Here is a 25,484-nt window from a genome sequence, read left to right as displayed (position 1 = left end):
TTTGCTGTATTCCGATATCAGTTCTAGTAGTTTTGGGGTGGAGTCTTTAGGGTTTTTTATGTACAGTATCATGTCATCTGCAAATAGTGACAGTTTAACTTCTTCTTTACCAATCTGGATTCCTTGTATTTCTTTATTTTGTCTGATTGCCGTGGCTAGGACCTCCAGTACTATGTTAAATAACAGTGGAGAGAGTGGGCATCCCTGTCTAGTTCCCGATCTCAGAGGAAATGCTTTCAGCTTCTCGCTGTTCAATATAATGTTGGCTGTGGGTTTATCATAGATGGCCTTTATTATGTTGAGGTACTTGCCCTCTATTCCCATTTTGCTGAGAGTTTTTAACATGAATGGATGTTGAACTTTGTCAAATGCTTTTTCAGCATCTATGGAGATGATCATGTGGTTTTTGTCTTTCTTTTTGTTGATGTGGTGGATGATGTTGATGGACTTTTGAATGTTGTACCATCCTTGCATCCCTGGAATGAATCCCACTTGGTCATGGTGTATGATCCTTTTGATGTATTTTTGAATTCGGTTTGCTAATATTTTGTTGAGTATTTTTGCATCTACGTTCATCAGGGATATTGGTCTGTAGTTTTCTTTTTTGGTGGGGTCTTTGCCTGGTTTTGGTATTAGGGTGATGTTAGCTTCATAGAATGAGTTTGGGAGTATCCCCTCCTCCTCTATTTTTTGGAAAACTTTAAGGAGAATGGGTATTATGTCTTCCCTGTATGTCTGATAAAATTCCGAGGTAAATCCATCTGGCCCGGGGGTTTTGTTCTTTGGTAGTTTTTTGATTACCTCTTCAATTTCGTTGCTGGTAATTGGTCTGTTTAGATTTTCTGTTTCTTCCTGGGTCAATCTTGGAAGGTTATATTTTTCTAGGAAGTTGTCCATTTCTCCTAGGTTTCCCAGCTTGTTAGCATATAGGTTTTCATAGTATTCTCCAATAATTCTTTGCATTTCCGTGGGGTCCGTCGTGATTTTTCCTTTCTCGTTTCTGATACTGTTGATTTGTGTTGATTCTCTTTTCTTCTTAATAAGTCTGGCTAGAGGCTTATCTATTTTGTTTATTTTCTCGAAGAACCAGCTCTTGGTTTCATTGATTTTTGCTATTGTTTTATTCTTCTCAATTTTATTTATTTCTTCTCTGATCTTTATTATGTCCCTCCTTCTGCTGACCTTAGGCCTCATCTGTTCTTCTTTTTCCAATTTCGATAATTGTGACATTAGACCATTCATTTGGGATTGCTCTTCCTTTTTTAAATATGCTTGGATTGCTATATACTTTCCTCTTAAGACTGCTTTTGCTGTGTCCCACAGAAGTTGGGGCTTAGTGTTGTTGTTGTCATTTGTTTCCATATATTGCTGGATCTCCATTTTGATTTGGTCATTGATCCATTGATTATTTAGGAGCGTGTTGTTAAGCCTCCATGTGTTTGTGAGCCTCTTTGCTTTATTTGTACAGTTTATTTCTAGTTTTATGCCTTTGTGGTCTGAGAAGTTGGTTGGTAGGATTTCAATCTTTTGGAATTTTCTGAGGCTCTTTTTGTGGCCTAGTATGTGGTCTATTCTGGAGAATGTTCCATGTGCACTTGAGAAGAATGTATATCCCGCTGCTTTTGGATGTAGAGTTCTATAGATGTCTATTAGGTCCATCTGCTCTACTGTGTTGTTCAGTGCTTCCGTGTCCTTACTTATTTTCTGCCCAGTGGATCTATCCTTTGGGGTGAGTGGTGTGTTGAAGTCTCCTAGAATGAATGCATTGCAGTCTATATCCCCCTTTAGTTCTGTTAGTATTTGTTTCACATATGCTGGTGCTCCTGTGTTGGGTGCATATATATTTAGAATGGTTATATCCTCTTGTTTGACTGAGCCCTTTATCATTATGTAGTGTCCTTCTTTATCTCTTGTTACTTTCTTTGTTTTGAAGTCTATTTTGTCTGATATTAGTACTGCAACCCCTGCTTTCTTCTCACTGTTGTTTGCTTGAAATATGTTTTTCCATCCCTTGACTTTTAGTCTGTACATGTCTTTGGGTTTGAGGTGAGTTTCTTGTAAGCAGCATATAGATGGGTCTTGCTTTTTTATCCATTCTGTTACTCTGTGTCTTTTGATTGGTGCATTCAACCCATTAACATTTAGGGTGACTATTGAAAGATATGTACTTATTGCCATTGCAGGCTTTAAATTCGTGGTTACCAAAGGTTCAAGGTTAGCCTCTTTAGTATCTTACTGCCTAACTTAGCTCGCTTATTGAGCTGTTATATACACTGTCTGGAGATTCTTTTCTTCTCTCCCTTCTTGTTCCTCCTCCTCGATTCTTCATATGTTGGGTGTTTTGTGTTGCTCTTTCTAGGAGTGCTCCCATCTAGAGCAGTCCCTGTAAGATGTTCTGTAGAGGTGGTTTGTGGGAAGCAAATTCCCTCAGCTTTTGTTTGTCTGGGAATTGTTTAATCCCACCATCATATTTGAATGATAGTCGTGCTGGATACAGTATCCTTGGTTCAAGGCCCTTCTGTTTCATTGTATTAAATATATCATGCCATTCTCTTCTGGCCTGTAGGGTTTCTGTTGAGAAATCTGACGTTAGCCTGATGGGTTTCCCTTTATAGGTGACCTTTTTCTCTCTAGCTGCCTTTAACACTCTTTCCTTGTCCTTGATCTTTGCCATTTTAATTATTATGTGTCTTGGTGTTGCCCTTCTTGGATCCTTTCTGTTGGGGGTTCTGTGTATTTCTGTGGTCTGTTTGATTACTTCCTCCCCCAGTGTGGGGAAGTTTTCAGCAATTATTTCTTCTAAGATACTTTCCATCTCTTTGCCTCTCTCTTCTTCTTCTGGGACCCCTATAATACGGATATTGCTCCTTTTAGATTGGTCACACAGTTCTCTTAATATTGTTTCATTCCTGGAGATCCTTTTGTCTCTCTCTATGTCAGCTTCTATGCGTTCCTGTTCTCTGATTTCAATTCCATCAATGGCCTCTTGCATTCTATCCATTCTGCTTATAAACCCTTCCAGAGTTTGTTTCATTTCTGCGATCTCCTTTCTGGCATCTGTGATCTCTTTCCGGACTTCATCCCATTTTTCTTGCGTATTTCTCTGCATCTCTGTCAGCATGTTTATGATTCTTATTTTGAATTCTTTGTCAGGAAGACTGGTTAGGTCTGTCTCCTTCTCTGGTGTTGTCTCTGTGATCTTTGTCTGCCTGTAGCTTTGCCTTTTCATGGTGATAGGAATAGTCTGCAGAACTGGGACGAGTGACGGCTGGAAGGACTTCCTTTCTTGTTGGTTTGTGGCCCTCCTCTCTTGGGAGAACAGCGGCCTCTAGTGGCTTGTGCTGCGCAGCTGCGCGCAGACAGGGTTTCTGCTTCCTGCCCGGCTGCTATGGAGTTAATCTCCGCTGTTGCTGTGGGCGTGGCCTGGCTCGGGCAGCTACTCCAAAATGGTGGAGTCGCGTTGGAGCAGGAGCTGCTGGGAGGCTATTTATCTCCGTAAGGGGCCTCCCTGCTCCCTGCAGCCCAGGGGTTAGGGTGCCCAGAGATCCCGGATTCCCTACCTCTGGATTAAGTGACCCGCCCTGCCCCTTTAAGACTTCCAAAAAGCACCCGCCAAAACAAAACAACGACCACAAAAAAAACAAGAAAAAAAATTTTTTTAATTAAAAAAAAAAAAAATTTTTAATTAAAAAAAAAAAAGGTGGTCGTTCGTTTTTCTTTATTCTCCGGTGCCAGCTTCAGGCCTCTGCTCACCGGTCTTTCTGCCCTGTTTCCCTAATATTGGGGTCCCTGTCCCTTTAAGACTTCCAAAAAGCGCTCGCCAAAACAAAGCAGCAAAAAAGCAAAAAAAAAAAAAAAAAAAAATGGTCGCGCGCTTTTCTTATGTCCTCTGTTGCCCAGCCTTCAGTGCCTGCTCACTGTTCTTGCTGCCCTGTTTTCCCAGTATCGAGGGCCCTGCACTCTGGCCCGGATGGCTGGGGCTGGGTGTTCGGCAGCCCTGGGCTCCGTCTCCCTCCCGCTCTGCCTGCTCTTCTCCCTCTGGGAGCTGGGGGGGAGGGGCGCTCGGCTCCCGCGGGGCCGGGGCTTGTATCTTACCCCCTTCGCGAGGCGCTGGGTTCTCTCAGGTGCGGATGTGGTCTGGATATTGTCCTGTGTCCTCTGGTCTTTATTCTAGGAAGGGTTGTCTTTGTTATATTTTCATAGATATATGTTGTTTTGGGAGGAGATTTCCGCTGCTCTACTCACGCCGCCATCTTCCGCCCCTCTCTTTGGTTACTTTTTAAAAAATACCTGTTTTTATTTCTTGCTTTGTCTTACTTCCTTAGGGGAAAAATATCTAGTTCACCAATGTCTGAGTAAGTCTTTTTTGTTTGTGTGAAACTGATGGAAACTTCGTGGAATGAAGAGAAATCTGTACTTTTCCATTGTTTCCATTAGTAGTGAAATTATATTTGCATAGAAACTTATGAGTGAAATCCCATTTTAATTAATAGTATCCAATTGTACATTATCATACCTCCATGTTGACTATCTCATACTACCTACTGATATACACCTAAAATGGAAACATTTTATGTAACATGATTGGCATTTTGCTGTTCCACTTTAAGCAATAGAATGAAGAGATTCTGTAAGGATTGTTTAAGGGAGACCATGGACTAGAGTGAAGACAGAAGGCAAACTTAACTGTGAGAAACCAATGTTTAAAGAGCTAACAGAAGAGGAGCCAGGATATATCAGTGAGAGGGCAGAAGAGGACAAACAGCAGGCAAGGGCTGGGCTCTCAATTCCTGCCACCCATCACCAGTAATTAACATGTCACTAATCCAACATAGCTTTTACCGTCTAGTTTCCAGAAGTCTTTCCTTGAAATTCCTTATTTCTTCCTGAAGATCAGGCACTCTGAACATCAGATTGTGAAAAGTCTTGAATGCTGTGCTAGCTATTCCTGGCCAGGCAGTGGGGAGCTGTTGAGGGTTTTTGAAGAGAGCCAACAGATGTCATTAATGTTCTTGATAAAACACTCATTAGCATTGTGGGACATGGACTGGAGGTGGTAAGGGGATCTGTTAGGAGAGAGGAATGTGTAAGATGGGGGCAGGCCAACAGGTGGGGACTTGGAGAAAAAGGTGGGAAAGGAGAGGTAGATGTTCAGGATTTTAATTTACCTGGCTAGCAGCACAGTGCCAACAAATGAGATGGGTCATTTGAGAAGAGAGGAAGTTTGAACAATGCTGAGTTTGGGGAACCAATAGAATATACAGTCAGGAATGTCCATTATGCTGTTGTGGATAAATGTGGGTAAATGGGTTAGAAGCTGAGGAGAGGGTCTGGGATGGAATTTTGGAAGTAGTTACTTAGAATTTATGCATTCTTGTTTTTCTTTATCATTTTGAAATTATTTTGTTGCTCTTATCTTTATATTGCTACCATTTTATACACTGATGATACCCTGCCTTGGATCGACCTGTCTCTGCCTCTGTCTCTTACACTTTTTGCCCTTCTTAAAATTGTTTCTACCTGTTGATATGTTTAGTTTCACTAAATGATTATCCATCTTAGATCATACAGCTCTCTTTTTCCTATTGGAAAGTGTTCCTTACCTCCAAAGTCTTTCATTTTTAACATTTGTAGAAGATGGTTACCATGCTATTAAAAAAAAAATCAAAGTCCTTTAAGAATGCCTTACATTATATTCATATATGTTTAGAGCAGAAAGGGTAAATGCATACTGAATATTATTTACTCTTTTAGACACTACTACTTTGGAACCACTGCTTTGCTTTGTGGCCCTAAATGATTTACTTTTCATTTATCAGAAACACACATTATAACATTTGTCTTATGTAAGCAAAAGCCATTAACCCACTCTATATAACAGTGAGCTTCCATATCGGTATTGTTTGAATATACAGAAGCCATTTTGTTATTTTACCTACATACAGACATACCTAAATTCAGATTATGGATTTGCTACTTATCATTTTGTGCCTTTAGGTAGACAATTTAATATATTTGAACTTCAGTTGCCTGGCATGTGAGAGGCATGCATAACATTTTTTGCTATGATTGGTAAGTTAACCACAGTGTGAAGGAACGTATGGGATGATGAGAACTTTTTTCCCCCTTTCTAGATGTTACTGTTCATGAAGATCATTGGGTTGGTGAGACAGTACTACAATCAACATATACCAGTCATTTATTTAATCTTGGGAGTTATTCATCTATCCAGCCTGAAGAATGTAAGGTGCATTTTAAATACAATAATTTCTTAGTATTTACAGTATATAACATATTAGAAAAAAGCAGAGTTAAAATGGTAATTTTATAAAAATGTTATCTAAACAGGTTAGCTGGAGAGTTTTGTTTTACTTTAGTAACAATGAAAATAGAATTTATGAAAAATGAACTTGTGCACTATATATAACTTATTTGAAGAAATATTTGATTCACGTTTCATTTACTTATTTTTCTCAGAGAAGCAGTATAGTGGTGATTCTTAACCTTTTAGGGAGTCTTCATCCCCATTTCTGGCACAGAGCTTCTAAAACCCTTGGGCATTCCCAAGTGATAAAATCAATAAAGGTATCTTGAATTCAAAATCAACCCCATTCAATCATACTGAGTTTATGTTAATGAAGTGACTTTTGGAAAGCACTTAAGGATGGGGTCTGGTTGCCATGGGAACCAATAATATGGTGGTAGGATTGGAACTTTCAGTGCCCATCCCCCATTAAATGACAAAAAAAGTATTAGTAACTCCTGTAAAATGGATTTATTACAAATGTGCTGATCAAATGCTATAAAACTAGAATTTATTAACAATAACCAAAAATGTTCCTTTTTCTGGAAATTTTAAAACCTATTAAATTCTGGGTGAAGGGGAAATAGAAACTGATATTATAGAATTTTTAAGAAATTAAAATGAAAACACTGCATGTCAGAATCTATGGGATGCAGTTAAGGTACTTATCAGAGAAAAATTTATTAGCTAAATACTTTTTATCCATAAAAATGAAAGAATAAAATATATGAATTATTTAATGGAGAAACATTAGAGCCATTTCCACTAAAATCAGGAACAAGATAAGGATGCTCACTATTTCTGCTACTCTTTATCATTATGCTGGAGTTATTAATCAGTGCAATTAGACAAGAAGAGGCATCTGAATAGGTGAAGAAGAATGAAAACTATATGTGCAAATGCTCTGATAATGTATCTTGGAAACCTAGGAAATCAAAGATAAAACCAATTCAAACAATAAAAGAATTTACTAGTGTAACAGGATACAAAAGCCAATGTTAAAAAAAATCAATAGGCTTCATATACACAAACATTAACCAGAGGGCATAATGGTTGAGAAAAACTATTTACAATAGCAATAAAGAAGATACTTCAGAATAAATTTAACAAGAAATATGCAAAATCTCTATGAGGAAAAAATTTAAACATTCCAGAAAGAAATAAAGACATGAACAAATGGAAAGGCAGCATTCCCTATTCTTGGATAGGATGACTCAACATGATAATGGTATCAGTTCCCCATAAGTTAATTTATAAGTTCAGTGCAGTCTCAATGAAAAGATCAGCAAACTATGCTATGGCATATACAACATGATTCTAACATTCATATGGGAAAACAAACATGAAAGAAGAGCTAGGTATATTCCTAATGTATAGAGAACTCCTAAAAATTGAGCGACAAGGGATCTGATGGGAAAATGGGAAAAGACATGAGAAATTCAAATTAAAATTACACATATCATTTTTGGTAAAAACTAAAAACATGACAGCACATCCTGTTGGTGAGGTGGTGGGAAAACAGACTGTCTTACGTATTGCTGGTGGGAATGCAAATTGCTACAACCCATCTGGAGGGATATTGAGTAACACCTAACAAATTTACAATGTGCTTAGGTTTCAACCAAGCAAGCCTATTTTAGGAATTGGTCCTGAAGACACAACTACAATATGAAAATACATATGCACAAGATTATTCACTGAAGTATTGTTTATAATTGCACAACACAGCAGGATGGTTGATTAAATTATGGTACGGCCACATATTGGAATACTATGCAGTGATAAAAAAGAATGAAAAAGAGTACTATAAACTGATATGAAGTGATTTCCAAAACATACTGTTATGTGAAAAATGCAAAGGTCAAAAAAGAACACATAGTACGCTGACTGCCTACACCTGGGGAACAGAGCAGACTGCATGGAAAAGGGTAAAGTACCAAAGCCGTTATCCAGCAGGACCCAAGTCCTTCACCTACCCGAGCTCACCAGCAGGAAGAAGAGAAACGAAGCAGGGAGGGGGTGGAGGCCTAGGATGCTGAACACCCAGCCCTGGAGATATGCTCTGGGAGCATGAACCTACATTACACGGTGCTCTGGAGACTTCGGAGGTTGGAAAGCTAAGACTTTAGAGAGACTTAGAGACTACTTGGAGAGACAGATTCTAGCCACTTGTGGAGAACAGATACCCACAACCAGCTGCTCTGGGACAAAAGAAAGGCAGGCAGTCTGAGAGACTTACTAATAGTGAGAGGGAGGCTAAAGGGACAAGGATTGCAGAGAATTTGCTGCTGAGGAGAAAGGGCAGGTAGACAAAATTGTCCAGGCATACTCAGCCCAGCAGGTTGGGAACTTTCAGGAGCTTCATGTGCCCCATCCCCCTGGCTGGTAACGCAGCTATGAGACCCCCACCACAATACGCAATCTGCTGGTTGTTCCTCCCAGATGGCATCTGCTTGCAAACTGGCTTCCCCCACCATTGCGCCAGGCCAGCCGGAAGGTGGCCCCACCTACAGCAGCTATGCATGACATAGAGGCTCCTCCCTGTGTACTTGGCCCACTGGCCCTGGCAGTGGAGGCAGACACTGCAGCCAGGAAGCAGGAAAGAGCTTTTTTCCTCCCCGCAGGCACCAGCACTGCTTGCCTGCAACCGCTGCCATCACTCCAGGGACTGAGCAGCTCCAGAAAGTACAGCTTCTGGTCACTAGAGGGCTCCACCTACAAAAATGAAATGTCAAAGGAACCTGGTACAAACCAAAATCCCACAAACACGAGAAAGAGGGCTAAGTGAAACAGAACTCACCAATCTTCCTGAAAGAGGTTTCAAAATAAAAATCATAAACATGCTCATGGAGCTACAGAAAAATATTCAAGACCTCAGGGAGGAATTAAAAAATGAGATACAAACTGAAAAATATAGTATCTGAAATGAAACGTACAATGGAGGGATTTAAAATCATATTAGAGAAGTGGAGGATACAGTAAATGAAATAGAAATTAGAGAAGAGGAGCACAAGAAGCTGAGGCACACAGAGAAAAAAGGATCTCTAAGAATGAAGGAATATTGAGAGAACTGTGTGACAAATCCAAATGTAACAATATCCACATTATAGGGGTACCAGAAGAAGAAGAGAGGGTAAAAGGGATAAAAAGTGTCTTTGAAGAGGTAATTGCTGAAAACTTCTCCAGTCTGTGGAAGGAAATAGTCTCTCAGGCCATGGAGGTGCACAGATCTCCCAATACAAGGGAAGCTAAGGGACACAACACCAAGACAAATAGTAATTGAAAAGGCAAAGATCAATGTTAAGGACAGACTATTAAAAGCAGCCAGAGAGAGAAAATACATCACATACAAAGGAAAACTCATAAGGCTATCAGATTTCTCAACAGAAGCTGTACAGGCCAGAAGGGAGTGGCATGATATATTTAATGCAATGAAACAGAAGGGCCTTGAACCAAGAATACTCTACCTGGCAAGATTATCATTTAAATTTGAAGGCGGGATTAAACAATTTCCATATAAGCAAAAGCCGAGAGAATTTACCTCCCACAAACCGTCTCTACAGTATATTTTGGAGGGACTGCTATAGAGGGAAGTGTTCCTAAGGTTGAATAGCTGTCACCAGAGGTAATAAAACCACAGTAAAGAAAGTAGAACAGCTAATTACTAAGCAAATGCAAAATTAAATTAACTATTCCCAAAGTCAATCAAGGGATAGACAGAGTACAGAATATCATACCTAATATATAAAGAATGGAGGAGGAAGAAAAAGGAGAAAAAAAAAGAACCTTTAGATTGTGCTTGTAATAGCATACTCAGTGAGTTAAGTTAGACTGTTAGATAGTAAAGAAATTACCCTTGAACTTTTGGTAACCACAAATCTAAAGCCTTCAATGGCAATAAGTACATATCTATCATTAATCACCCTAAATGTAAATGGTCTGAATGCACCAATCAAAAGACATAGAGTTACTAAATGGATAAAAAAATGAGACTCGTCTATATGCTGCCTACAAGAGACTCACTTCAAACCCAAAGACATACACAGAATAAAAGTGAAGGGATGGAAAAAGATATTTCATGCAACTCATAGGGAGAAAAAGGCAGCAGTTGCACTACTTCTATCAGACAAAATAGACTTCAAAATGAAGAAAGTCACAAGAGACAAAGAAGGACATTACATAATGATAAAGGGGGTCAGTCCAACAAGAGGATATAACCATTATAAATATCTATGCAAACAACATAGGAGCACCTACAAATGTGAAACAAATCCTAACAGAATTAAAGGGGGAAATAGAATGCAGTGCATTCATTTTAGGAGACTTCAACATACACTCACTCCAAAGGACAGATCAACCAGACAGAAAATAAGTAAAGAGACAGAGGCACTAAACAACACATTAGAAGAGATGGACCTAACAGACATCTACAGAACACTCCACCCAAAAGCAACAGGATACACATTCTTCTCAAGTGCACATGGAACATTTTCAATAATATATCATATACTAGGCCACAAAAAAAGCCTCAGTAAATTCAGAAGGATTGAAATTGTATCAACCAGCTTTTCAGACCACAAAGGTATTAAACTAGAAATAAATTATGCAAAGAAAACAAAAAGCTCACAAACACATGGAGGCTTAACAATGTGCTTCTAAATAATCAATGGATCAATGACCAAAGAAAAACAGAGATCAAGCAATATATGGAGGCAAATGATAACAATAACTCAACATTGCAAAATCTGTTGGATGCAGCCAAGGCTGTGCTAAAAGGGAAGTATATTACAATATAGGCTTACCTCAAGAAAGAAGAACAGTCTAAACTCACAATTAATGAAACTAGAAAAAAGAGCAAATGAAGCGCAAAGTCAGCAGAAGGAGGGACATAATAAAGATCAGAAAATAAATAAATAAAATTGAGAAGAATAAAGCAACAGAAAAAAATCAATGAAAATAGGAGCTGGTTCTTCAAGAAAGTAAACAAAATAGATAAACTCCTAGCCAGACTTACCAAGAAAAAAAGAGAGTCTACACACATAAACAGAATTAGAAATGAGAAAGGAAAAAAATCACTATGGACATCACAGAAATATAAATTATTATTAGGGGATGCTATGAAAAAGGATATGCTAACAAATTGGATAACCTGGAAGAAATGGACAGCTTTCTAGAAAAATACAAAAAAGGGTTTTTGGAAGAACACTGAAGCCATCCTGAGGGAGCACCGGCTGGCCCAAACTGGAACAATTTAAGTAAATAAATAAGTAAGTAAATAAAAAGTAAGTAAGTATTGGATTATAACCCATGAAATAAGATACTTATGGGTCCATACTGATATAAAAAAACATTGAACTAACTGACTAAATCAAATCAATCAATCAGTAAGAGAGAGTTCTTTCTCACAATAGAATTCCAATGAATAAATGTAAAAGAATTGCCATTAGGCAGACATCATAGTAATAAATATTGCAGACAAGGTTCCACTGATAAATGGTAACATTATTAGGTAGAAGTTTGATGAGAAACAGGATTGCAGCATCTCAAAACATCTCCCCAAGATAGTTATGAGTTTCCAAGGAGAAAATAACTCTACAGTGAAGAAACTTGGCAGATGCCAATTTAACTGAGTAAAGTAAATATCAGTAATAAGATATATGGATATCATGAATCCTTTGTTATGATGCATTGAGAGGGACACAGCATAATTCTTGTGCTATTTTTTGCCAAAATTGCATAACCTCATTCCAATCATGAGGTAACACTGAAGAAACCCATATAGAGGAACATTTTACAAAGTAATTGAGTAATACTCTTCAGATGTGTCAAGATCATGAAAGATAAGAAAGACTGATAAACAGACTGGAAGAGACTAAAGCAAAATAACAACTAAATGTAATGTGGAGTCCTGCATAGGATCCTAAGTAGTAGGATATTAGTGAGAAAATTGGTAAATTTTGAAAATGATCTATATCTAATATTTTTTTAACCAGTATTAATCTCCTGTTCCTGATTAGGTAAGATGTTCACATTAGAGGACATAGAGTGAGGTACATAAGGGAACTCTAATCTTTTTGTAAGTCTAACAGTTTAAAAAAATGTTTTAAGAAACTATGTAGCAAAGGATTAAAGATGGTGGTGTGAGAGGTGAGGCAGAGGCTTCCTCCTAAAACCGCATATAATACGAAAATATAATTAATACAACTAATCCTGAAAGAGCAACAGGAAAGAGGACTGTGCCAAATTGCATACACCTGGAGAAAAGAATAAACTTTATGGAACAGGGTAATGTACCAAAGCCATGACCCAGCAGGACCCAAGCCCTTCCCCCACCCCAGCTCACCAGCGGGAGGAAGAGAAATGGAGCAGGGAGGGAGTGGAGGCCTGGGAATGCTGAATGCCTAACTCTGGAGATCTGATCTGAGAGCACAAACCTACATTTCATACTGCTTGCATGGTACTCTCATGATTAGGGGGTTGGAAAGCTAATAGAGGCAGAATTCCTGGAGAGACTGAGATTCCAGATGCTTGTGGAAAACAGGGATCCATATATGGCTGCTCTGGGACAAAAGAAAGGTGGGCAGTCTGAGAGACTTCCTAACAACAAAAGGGCTGATAAAGGGGCAAGGATTGCACAGAACTTACTGCTCAGGAGAAAGGACACATAGAAAAAATTGTCTTGGTGCACTCTGCCCAGCAGGTTGGGAGCTTTCATGATCTTCAGGCACTCCAGCTCCCTGGCTGGCTACACAATGCCAAGAACCCCCTCCGTGATACGCAGCCTACTGCAACTTTCTCCCAGCCAGCCCCAGCTGGCTTGCAAACCAGCAAACCCTACCCTGGCGTTAAGCCAGCCAGAGGAAAGATCTACCTACAGCAACTACAAATGCAAAGCAAGGAGGCTGTGTGCTCGGCCCACTGGTTCAGGCAGTGGAGACAGGCATAGCAGCCAGGAAGCAAGAAACAGCTCTTTCCTACCCCCAGACACCAATACCACTCCCCGGTGATCCAGGCATTGCTTCAGGGGCTGAACAGCTCCAGAGAGTCCAGAGAGTCCAGAGAGTAGAGATTCTGGGCACTAGAGGGTGCCATATACAAATATGAAAAGCTAAAGGAACCTGGTTCAAAGTAAAATTATGAATACAACACCTGAGAAAGATTTAAATGACACTGACCACATGAGTCTTCCTGAAAGGGATTCCAAAATAAAAATCATTAACATGCTCATGGAGGTACAGACAAATATTCAAGAACTCATGAATGAATTCCGGTCAGAGATCCAATCATTGAAGAGCAAAATGAAGGGTATTAAAAGCAGATTAGATATGGTGGAGGAGGCAATAAATGAAATAGAAACTAGAGAAGAGGAATACAAAGAAGCTGAGGCACACAGAGAAAAAAGGATCTCTAAGAATGAAAGAATATTTGTGACGAATCCAAATGGAACAATATTAGCATTGAAGTGGTACCAGAAGAAGAAGAGAAAAAGGGATAGAAAGTGTCTTTGAGGAGGTAATTGCTGAACACTTCCCCAATCTGGGGAAGGAGATAGTCTCTCAGGTCATGGAGGTACACAGATCTCCCAATACAAGGGACCCAAGGAAGACAACACCAAGACATATAGTAACTAAAATGGCAAAGATCAATCTTAAGGACAGACTATTAAAAGCAGCCAGAGAGAGAAATAAGATCACATACAAAGAAAAGCCCATCAGGCTATCATCAGACTTCTCAGCAGAAACCTTACAGGCCAGAAGGGAATGGCATGATGTATTTAATGCAATGAAACAAAAGGGCCTTGAACCAAGAATACTCTACCTGGCAAGGTTATCATTTAAATTTGAAGGCGGGATTAAACAATTTCCATATAAGCAAAAGCTGAGAGAATTTACCTCCCACAAACCATCTATACAGTATATTTTGGAGGGACCGCTATAGATGGAAGCATTCCTAAGGTTGAATAGCTGTCACCAGAGGTAATAAAACCACAGTAAAGAAAGTAGAACAGCTAATTACTAAGCAAATGCAAAATTAAAGTAACTATCTCCAAAGTCAATCAAGGGATAGACAGAGTACAGAATATCATACCTAATATATAAAGAATGGAGGAGGAAGATAAAAAGAACCTTTAGATTATGTTTGTAATAGCATACTCAGTGAGTTAAGTTAGACTCTTAGATAGTAAGGAAGTTAACCTTGAACCTTTGGTAACCACGAATCTAAAGCCTGCAATGGCAATAACTACATACTTATCGATAATCACCCCAAATGTAAATGAAATGAATGCACCAATCAAAAGACATAAAGTCACTGAATGGATAAAAAATGAGACTCGTCTATATGCTGCCTACAAGAGACTCACTTTAAACCCAAAGACATACACAGACTAAAAGTGAAGGGATGAAAAAAGATATTTCATGTAACTAGTAGGGAGAAAAAAGCAGGAGTTGCATTACTTGTATCAGACAAAATAAACTTTAAAACAAAGGAAGTCACAGGAGACAAAGACGGACATTACATAATGTAAAGGGTCAATCCAACAAGAAGATATAACCATTATAAATATCTGTGCACCCAACACAGGAGCACCTACATATGTGAAACAAATCCTAACAGAATTAAAAGGGGAAATAGAATACAATGCATTCATTCCAGGAGACTTCAACACTCCACTCACTCTGAAGGACAGATCAAACAGACAGAAAATAATTAAGGAGATAGAGGCACTGAACAACACTTTAGAAAAGATGGACCTAACAGACATATACAGAACTCTACATCCAAAAGCAGCAGAACACACATTCTTCTCAAGTGCACATGGAACATTTTCAAGAATAGATCATATACTAGGCCACAAAAAGAGCCTCAGTAAATTAAAAAAGATTGAAATTGTACCGACCAGTTTCTCAGACCACAAAAGTATGAAACTAGAAATAAAATACTCAAACAAAATGAAAAATCCCACAAACACATGGAGGCATCACAACATGCTCCTAAATAACCAATGGATCAATGACCAAATAAAAACAGAGATCAAGCAATATATGGAGACAACTGACAACAATAATTCAACACCGCAAAAATCTGTGGGATGCAGCAAAGACCATGCTAAGAGGAAACTATATTGCAATACAGGCCTACCTCAGGAAAGAAGAACAATCCCATATGATTAGTCTAAACTCACAATTAACAAAACTAGAAAAAGAAGAACAAATGAGGCCCAAAGTCAGTAGAAGGAGGAACATAATAAAGATTAGAGCATAAATAAATAAAATCGAGAAGAATAAAACAATAGAAAGAATCAATGAAAGCAAGACCTGGTTCTTCAAGAAAATAAACAAAATAGATAAACCCCTACCCAGACTTATCAAGAAAAAAAGAGAGTCCACTCACATAAAAAGAATCAGGACTGAAAAAGGAAAAGTCACTATGGACACCACAGAAATACAAAGAATTATTAGACAATACTATGAAAAATAATATGCTAACAAACCAGATAACCTGGAAGAAATGGACAACTTTCTAGAAAAATACAACCTTCCAAGGCTGACCCAGGAAGAAACAGAAAATCTGAACAGACCAATTACCAGCAACAAAATTGAACTGGTAATCATAAACGTACTGAAGAATGAAATCCCTGTACCAGATGGCTTCACCGCTGAATTTTATCAAACATTTAGTGAAGACCTAATACCCCATCCTCCTTAAAGTTTTTCAAAGAGTAGAAGAAGAGGGAATACTTCCAAACCCATTCTATGAGGCCAGCATCACTCTAATACCAAAACCAGGCAGTCACCACAAAAAAAGAAAATTACAGACCAATATTCCTGATGAACATAGATGCAAAAATACTTAACAAAATATTAGCAAACTGAATTCAAAAATACATCAAAAAGATCATTCATCATGATCGAGTAGGATTTATTCCAGGGATGCAAGGATGGTACAACATTTGAGTATCCATCAACATCATCCAACACATCAACAAAAAAAGGACAAAAACCACATGATCATCTCCATAGATGCCGAAAGCAAAAGCTGAGAGAATTTACCTCCCACAAACCATCTCTACAGTCTATTTTGGAGGGACTGCTATAGATGGAAGTGTTCCTAAGGTTGAATAGCTTTCACCAGAGGTAATAAAACCAGAGAAAGAAAGTAGAATACCTAATTACTAAGCAAATGCAAAATTAAATTAACTATCCCCAAAGTCAATGAAGTGATAGACAAAAACTACAGAATATGATACCTAATATATAAAGAATGGAGGAGGAAGAAAAAGGAGAAAAAAAAAGAACCTTTACATTGTGTTTGTAACAGCATACTAAGTGAGTTAAGTTAGACTCTTAGATAGTAAGGAAATTAACCTTGAACCTTTGGTAACCATGAATCTAAAGCCTGCAATGTCAATAAGTACATACCTATCGATAATTACCCTAAATGTAAATGGACTGAATGCACCAATCAAAAGACATAGAGTCACTGAATGGATAAAAAAACAAGGCCCATCTATATGCTCCTTACAAGAGACTCACCTCAAACCCAAAGACATGCACAGACTAAAAGTCAAGGAATGGAAAAAGATATTTCATGCAAACAACAGGGAGAAAAAAGTAGGTGTTGCAGTACTAGTATCAGACAAAATAGACTTCAAAACAAATAAAGTAACAAGAGATAAAGAAGGACATTATATAATGATAAACGGGTCAGTCAAACAAGAGGATATAACCATTATAAATATATATGCACCCAACACAGGAACACCAGCATATGTGAAACAAATACTAACAGAACTAAAGGAGGAAATAGAATGCAATGCATTCATTTTAGGAGACTTCAACACGCCACTCACTCCAAAGGATAGATCCACCAGACAGAAAATAAGTAAGGACACAGAGGCACTGAACAACACACTAGAACAGATGGACCTAATAGACATTTATAGAACTCTACACCCAAAAGTAACAGGATACACATTCTTCTCAAGTGCACATGGAACATTCTCCAGAATAGACCATATACTAGGCCACGAAAAGAGCCTCAGTAATGATTCAAAAAGAATGAAATTCTACCAACCAACTTTTCAGACTATAAAGGTATAAAACTAGAACTAAATTGTACAAAGAAAGCAAAAAGGCCCACAAACACATGGAGGCTTAACAACATGCTCCTAAATAATCAATGGATCAATGACCAAATCAAAATGGAGATCCAGCAATATATGGAAACAAATGACAACAACAACACAAAGCCCCAACTTCTGTGGGATGCAGCGAAACCAGTCTTAAGAGCAAAGTATATAGCAATGCAGGCATACTTGAAGAAGGAAGAACAAACCCAAATGAATAGTCTAAAGTCACAATTATTGAGATTGGAAAAAGAAGAACAAATGAGGCCTAAAGTCAGCAGAAGGAGGGACATAATGAAGATCAGAGAAGAAATAAATAAAATTGAGAAGAATAAAACAATAGAAAAAAATCAATGAAACCAAGAGCTGGTTCTTTGAGAAAATAAACAAAATAGATAGGCCTCTAGCCAGACTTATTAAGAGAAAAAGAGAATCAACACACATCAACAGGATCAGAAATGAGAAAGGAAACATCACGACGAACCCCACAGAAATACAAAGAATTATTAGAGACTACTATGAAAACCTATACGCTAACAAGCTGGAACACCTAGAAGAAATGGACAACTTCCTAGTAAAATACAACCGTCCAAGACTGACCTAGAAAGAAACACAAAATCTAAACAAACCAATTACCAACAAAGAAATTGAAGCAGTAATAAAAAAATTACCAAAGAACAAAACCCACAGGCCAGATGGATTTACCTCGGAATTTTATTAGACATACAGAGAAGATATAATACCCATTCTCCTTAAAGTTTTCCAAAAAATACAAGAGGAGGGAATACTCCCAAACTCATTCTATGAGGCCAACATCACCCTAATACCAAAACCAGGCCAAGACCCCACCAAAAAAGAAAATTACAGACCAATATCCCTGATGAACGTAGATGCAAAAATACTCAACAAAATATTAGCAAACCGAATTCAAAATACATCAAAAGGATCATACACCATGACCAAGTGGGATTCATCTCAGGGATGCAAGGATGGTACAACATTCAAAAAGCCATCAACATCATCCACCACATCAACGAAAAGAAGGACAAAAACCTCATGATCTACTCCATAGATGCTGAAAAAGCATTTGAAAAAAATTCAACATCCATTCATGATAAAAACTCACAACAAAATGGGTATTGAGGGCAAGTACCTCAACATAATAAAGGCCATATATGATAAACCTACAGCCAACATCATACTGAACAATGAGAAGCTGAAAGCTTTTCCTCTGAGATCGGGAACAAGACAGGGATGCCCACTCTCCCCACTGTTATTCAACATAGTACTGGAGATCCTAGCCATGGCAATTAGACAAAACAAAGAAATACAAGGAATCCTAATTAGTAAAGAAGAAGTTAAACTGTCACTATTTGCAGATGACATGATATTGTACATAAAAAACCCTAAAGACTCTGCTCCAAAACTACTAGAACTGATATCAGAATACAGCAAAGTTGCAGGATACCAAATTAACACACAGAAATCTGTGGCTTTCCTATACACTAATAATGAACTAATTGAAAGAGAAATCAGGAAAACAATTCCATTCACAATTGCATTTAAAAGAATAAAATACTTAGGAATAAACCTAACCAAGGAAGTGAAAGACCTATACCCTGAAAACTATAAGACACTCTTAAGAGAAATTAAAGAGGACACTAACAAATGGAAACTCATCCCATGCTCTTGGCTAGGAAGAATTAATATAATCAAAATGGCCATCCTGCCCAAAGCAATATACAGATTCGATGCAATCCCTATCAAATTACCAGCAACATTCCTCAATGAACTGGAAGAAATAGTTCAAAAATTCATATGGAAACACCAAAGACCCCGAATAGCCAACGCAATCCTGAGAAGGAAGAATAAAGTGGGGGGGGGATCCCACTCCCCAACTTCAAGCTCTACTACAAAGCCACAGTAATCAAGACAGTTTGGTACTGGCACAAGAACAGAGCCACAGACTAGTGGAACAGAATAGAGACTCCAAACATTAACCCAAACATATATGGTCAATTAATATATGATAAAGGAGCGTGGACATACAATGGGGAAATGATAGTCTCTTCAGCAGTTGGTGTTGGCAAAACTGGACAGCTACATGTAGGAGAATGAAACTGGATCACTGTCTAACCCCATACACAAAAGTAAATTCGAAATGGATCAAAGACCTGAATGTCAGTCATGAAACCATAAAACTCTTAGAAAAAAACATAGGCAAAAATCTCTTGGACATAAACATGAACAATTTCTTCATGAACTTATCTCCCCAGGAAAGGGAAACAAAAGCAAAAATGAACAAGTGGGACTATAACAAGCTGAAAAGCTTCTGTACAGCAAAGGACACCATCAATAGAACAAAAAGGTTCCCTACAGTATTGAGAATATATTCATAAATGACAGATCTGATAAAGGGTTGACATCCAAAATATATAAAGAGCTCATGCACCTCAACAAACAAAAAGCAAATAATCCAATTAAAAAATGGGCAGAGGAGCTGAACAGACAGTTCTCCAAAGAAGAAATTCAGATGGCCAACAGACACATGAAAAGATGCTCCACATCACTAGTCATCAGAGAAATGCAAATTAAAACCACAATGAGATATCACCTCACACCAGTAAGGATGGCCACCATCCAAAAGACAAACAACAACAAATGTTGGTGAGGTTGTGGAGAAAGGGGAACCCTCCTACACTGCTGGTGGGAATATAAGCTAGTTCAACCATTGTGGAAAGCAATATGGAGGTTTCTCAAAAAACTAAAGATAGAAATACCATTTGACCCGGGAATCCCACTCCTTGGAATTTACCCAAAGAATACAACTTCTCAGATTCAAAAAGACATATGCAACCCTATGTTTATTGCAGCACTATTTACATTAGCCAAGATATGGAAGCAACCTAAGTGTGTATCAGTAGATGAATGGATAAAGAAGATGTGGTACATATGCACAATGGAATACTATTTAGCCATAAGAAAGAAACAAATCCTACCATTTGCAACAAGATGGGTGGAGCTAGAGGACATTATGCTCAGTGAAATAAGGTAGGCGGAGAAAGACAAGTGCCAAATGATTTCCCTCATTTGTGTAGTATAACAACGAAGCAAAACAGAAGGAACAAAATAGCAACAGACTCAAAGACTCCAAGAAGGGACTAATAGTTAGCAAAGGGGAGGGGTGTGGGAGGGTGGGTAGGGATGGAGGGAGAAGAGGACTGAGGGGAATTATATTTAGTAAACATGGTGTGGGGGATCATGTGGAAAACAGAGTATCACAGAGATGGCAAATAGTGGATCTGTGGCATCTTACAACACTGATGGACGGTGACTGCTTTGGGGTATGGGTGGGGACTTGATAATATGGGTAAATGTAATAACCACATTGTTTTTTCATGTGAAACCTTCATAAGAGTGTATATCAATAATACCTTAATGAAAAATTTAAAAAATAGAAAATAAAAATAAATAAAATAAAAAAATGTTTTAAAAAAGCCATATATGGTCATTTCAATAGGTACAAATAAAGCTTTTGTTCAACATCTATTCAAGAAGGAAATTGGAAATTTGTTTTAACTTCATAAAGAGTGTCTTTAAAAAATACAGAACAAATATCATCCTATTTGAAATATTAGATACATTTTAAGAATATTAAGAGTAATATTAAAAACATTCCTTTTAAAAATTAGGAGTAAGACAAAGGATGTTGCTATTACTACTTTCATTCAACATTATATTGGAGATACTAACCAGTGTGATAAAACATGGAAAAATAAATTTACAAAGAGATTGAAAAGAAAGCTGACATGTATTGGTGACATAGTTTATATCTTATAAGCAAATTAGTAGAAATAATGGGAAAGTTTAGCCGGGTGGCTGTGTATAAGATTAATATACAAATAACATTAAAATACATAATACATAATCAAAAATATACAAATATGAATTGCATATCCAGAGTGGAGCAACTAATAGTAACACATGAATAAGGAGAAGGTACCATTTACAATATTATCATGTGGTACTAAGTATCTAGTAATAAACAATTTTTTGTTCAAGGAAAAAATTTTAATTAAGAGAAACTAAAGAACAGCTAGATAGACATATGCTTCATTCATTGATTGAAAGATTTAACATTGTGAAGGTTTCAGTTCTCCCCAAATTGATTAATAAATTGAATGCAAATTCAATCTAAATCGCAATAAGATTATCATGAAATTTGATAAGATTATTCTGATATGTGAAGAGTAAATGGCCAAAAATCCAGCGTTTTTGAAAAAGAAGAGTAGGGATGAGTAATTTGCCTTTCAGATATCCAAAGTTAGTATGAACTTATAGTAACTAAAAATAATACGTTTTGGCCAATTGAAGTCAGTCAACTTTTAATTTTGGGATTTCCTTAAAGGATGTAAGTTTAATCTTTCATTATGAATATTTGAAGTCACCACATTTTGGAAAGCATATTTCAATGAAGAAATGGCTTTTATGTAAACTTCACCTTATATTATAGATGTTAATACAATGGAAGGGTAATGAATATTTTGAAATAATGAAAATAACATGGTATGCAAATATTTTGCAATGGATTTGGGAGATAGATGTTGTAGATATTTCTGGTTTTTGGTCTAATCTAGATTCAAGTAAGGCCAAGTAGTTAAGTAATTTTCATAGAAATCTTAGGACCTAATTCTGGTCGGAGAATATCATGGAAGCCCTGGGGGAACGTCAGGTTTTGTAGAATAATGTAAAAAAGCCTTGAACTTATTAGATAACCTTAAGAGGCTATTTCAAGACCTTTGTTTTTTTGTACTCACATAGGAATTTATATTGCCTTGTTTTTGACAGGCTAGTAGCTAAATATTCACTCAATAAAGCCTCATCGAATTTCTCTGGGCAGTTGTTTTTGTGTGTTCTTAGGAATTTTTGCATGTATGTCTTATACCCTAAGCCCAGTGTTTGTTATTATCTCTAGGCTGAATTCCTTCAGCATTGGGATCATGACCTGGTTGTCTTTATATCCCTAGCACCTGGCATAATCCCTGGCACATAAGTGGATGGTTTGCTGATAAGTGGGTGAAAAATGAGGCTTTAGTGTGATATAGAAATACATTAGGATGAGAATGTTACTGGGAGAAGGGAAGAAGGGTCATTTTTTTCTACTGAAGCTGATTAATAGACTACTTTCTAAAAAGTATTTAAGTATTTTTTGCTTAGATCTTATTTTGGTCAATAATCAGTTGTATAATCAAACATACCTCCCTGTCCTTCAGGGAAATTAAAATTTAATCAGCAAAATTCAATCTGTTAAAGACAAAATAAGAGTTAAAGACAAAGCCCTCTAAGTTCAGAGGAAGGAGAAATCACTGGGAACCTACAGCAGTTGTTATTCTGTGTGGTATTTGGGTAGGAAGAGAGGATGACAGCATTGCAGCCAGTGAAAATGGTGTGGTTAGAGGCTTAAAAGTGGGAAAGAATGAGGCATGTTGAGGGGGAGCCAGTTAGGCAACTCAGGGTGTTTCAGATGTGAGATGCTAAGAGTCTTGAGGAAGTCTAACAGTGGTTGGGATAGCTGCGGAAGACATGATCAAATCAGACTCCAGGGATTGGGTACAATAAGATAATGGAGGAGTCAAAAATAACCAAAATACTAGTCTTGGTTAATTGGCAGAAAAATGATATTATGAACAAAATAGAGAAGGAAGGGAACAGGGCAAATTTTTTGGAGATGGTAAGTAATTCCATTTCCATTGGTTAAAAATACCAAGCTTACTTTTGCATGTAAGTCAAGAATCGGCCACATGTTTTATAGATATGAAATCATGATTTACATTTAATCATACTTCACAACATACAACACAGTTCCAAGAAAATATTGTGTCAAGAAGATATAACTTTGCCATCTTTTGTGCATGTATATGTGTTTCTCTTAGATTCCAGTATAGTTGGTAATGCTGTACTTCAAGACTTACTGGCATATGTGTCTTCAAAACATTCCTATCTCAGAGATCTTCCTCAACGACAGCCTCAGGAAATGAAGAGTATAGACTTTGTAGAACTGGAGCAGCTTCAGCCGGATATGTTAGTCCATGCAGTCCTAAGAGTTGTTGATATCACTATACTGACAGGTAAACATTGTGAACACCCCCTTAACTTTAGATTATAAAAAAAATCAAGATACAAGACTATCTTAGTGTACCATTGGGCTATCACTGAATATTGATCATTAGATATTATAGTATCACATGTGATAGAGTAATGCCAACTAAAATATTCCTTTTTACTTTTCCAGAGGCTTTATACAGTTATAGAGGACAGAAGCAAAGAAAAATAATGTTAACAGTGGAACAGGCCCAAGGTCAATATTATGTGCTTGTATTATGGGGTCCTGGAGCAGCCTGGTACCCTCAACTTCAAAGGAAAAAAGGTAAATACACCAAAAAGCATTTACCCTATTTATAGTTAGGTAAATGATTAATGCTTTTGAGCCTAAGATGAAGAGAATCTTTAAGAGATTAGACTACCTTTGAAATATAAGTAATCGTGGTTGAATATTATTCTGCAGTCTTCCATTATAATATTATATTTCCTGTAAGCAATTCAGTGATCTAAAAAGTCTTCTATAATTAATGGTGGTAAAATAAAAGCTTCCGTTTATTTCCAGGTATGATACTTTACGTTTTTTGTGAAGATCTTATCTTCTTTAGATCATGTTCCTTAAAATTTAATTCTGGAGAAACCTCTACAATTTTTATTTAGCCAAATTGCTCTGTGAATAACTTCTCTCTGATTATAAGGCAGATGTTAGGGAGCTGCATTAACTGTTTCAAGTCACAATGTTACTGTTTAATAAAGTACTGTATTCTAGGTTTCTATTCTAGTTATTATAAAAATGTGGACTATTAGCCATCCATCAAATGTTCATGTTTAAAATATGACCTATGATTACATTTTTCTTTAATGCAAAAGTCAATAATTTATTTTGTATTGAATTAAATGGAATTGATATTTCAATAAAATAATATAATATCTTCCTTTTGATACTGTGAGTTCCTTTGGTTGTAACAGAGATAGCTTAATTAGTGGCTTCTGAGTTATTTTACCCTGCTAAATTAATTCAGAGATTGAGTAATTGTGTGACTCATGCTTTTTTACTTGAAAGAGTTAATGTCTTTTCCCAAACTTCTACCTACAAAAGTTATCTAAAGATAGGATCTGTCACATTGTCTCTCTTAATCATTAATAGCCTGTAACTAGAATTTGAGATAAGTCTGACTTTTGACTTTTATGTTAGGATCAAACAGTGACAGATATTTGTTTGGTTGAGAAATATATGACAAACATTTGTCAATAATAGACTAACCATCTTTATTGACCACCATATCATAGCCAGGAACACAAGTCTAGTGCATGCTGAACAAAGTGTAGGTCAAAGGTGTTATTCCAATTACTAGGGAGATGTAGCAAAGCAAATTTCTCCATGCTAAGTAAGAATATTTTTTAAAAAGTAATAGTTATTTGGTTAATAGAAGAGAAATTGTAGTTGTCTCTAGATAATTCTGTGGTATTTTGGTTAATATTGGAAATTTATGAATCTAGGAATTAAGGTGAAGTTTTTTTTTGTTCACTCAGTGAGCATACTTTTATCTATAACAATGATTTTAATATCCACCTCAATACTGCAAGATAATTCTTTTTTAAATGGGAAAATACCAGTTTTGAAAGATCATTTAAGTAAGTGATTGTACTTGCAGAAATTGGTAGCATTCTAACTGTTCATTCAGTATTTCTCTAGGCATTCTCTGTATTAATCTCTATATTGGGGACCAGTTTCTTTTGTCCCTGAGCATAACAAAGTTATATTTAGGGGAGATAATCAGGGAGGATCACCAAACAGTCATTATTGAATATTGGAGGTAACAGAGTTGATGCCTTTGGGAAGAATTTAATAAGAAATCCCAAATTCACATTCTTTCAAAATATGTGTATTTTGAAAATCTGGTATGCCTCATATGTAGAGCAAGCATTAGTCACAGTTTAGTCCTAATGAGG

The 25,484-nt window shown here is 37.1% G+C and overlaps 1 protein-coding gene across 5 annotated transcripts in view; it reads left to right on the top strand.

Moving 5' to 3' along the window:
• SHLD2 (shieldin complex subunit 2) overlaps positions 1 to 25,484 on the top strand; it is a 127,163-nt gene that overhangs the window by 67,472 nt on the left and 34,207 nt on the right. For all 5 annotated transcript variants that reach the window (XM_057505834.1, XM_036926535.2, XM_057505832.1 and 2 more), the window contains 3 exons: positions 6,135 to 6,242; positions 23,366 to 23,560; positions 23,725 to 23,859. In XM_057505834.1, coding sequence (XP_057361817.1) covers positions 6,135 to 6,242; positions 23,366 to 23,560; positions 23,725 to 23,859 — 438 coding nt within the window. The remainder of the gene's footprint in view (positions 1 to 6,134; positions 6,243 to 23,365; positions 23,561 to 23,724; positions 23,860 to 25,484) is intronic.

The sequence above is a fragment of the Manis pentadactyla genome, chromosome 8, assembly GCF_030020395.1.
Source record: "Manis pentadactyla isolate mManPen7 chromosome 8, mManPen7.hap1, whole genome shotgun sequence".
NCBI lineage: Eukaryota > Metazoa > Chordata > Mammalia > Pholidota > Manidae > Manis > Manis pentadactyla.
The sequence above is the reverse complement of the archived record's forward strand: the minus strand, read 5'-3'. Positions and strand labels throughout refer to the sequence as shown.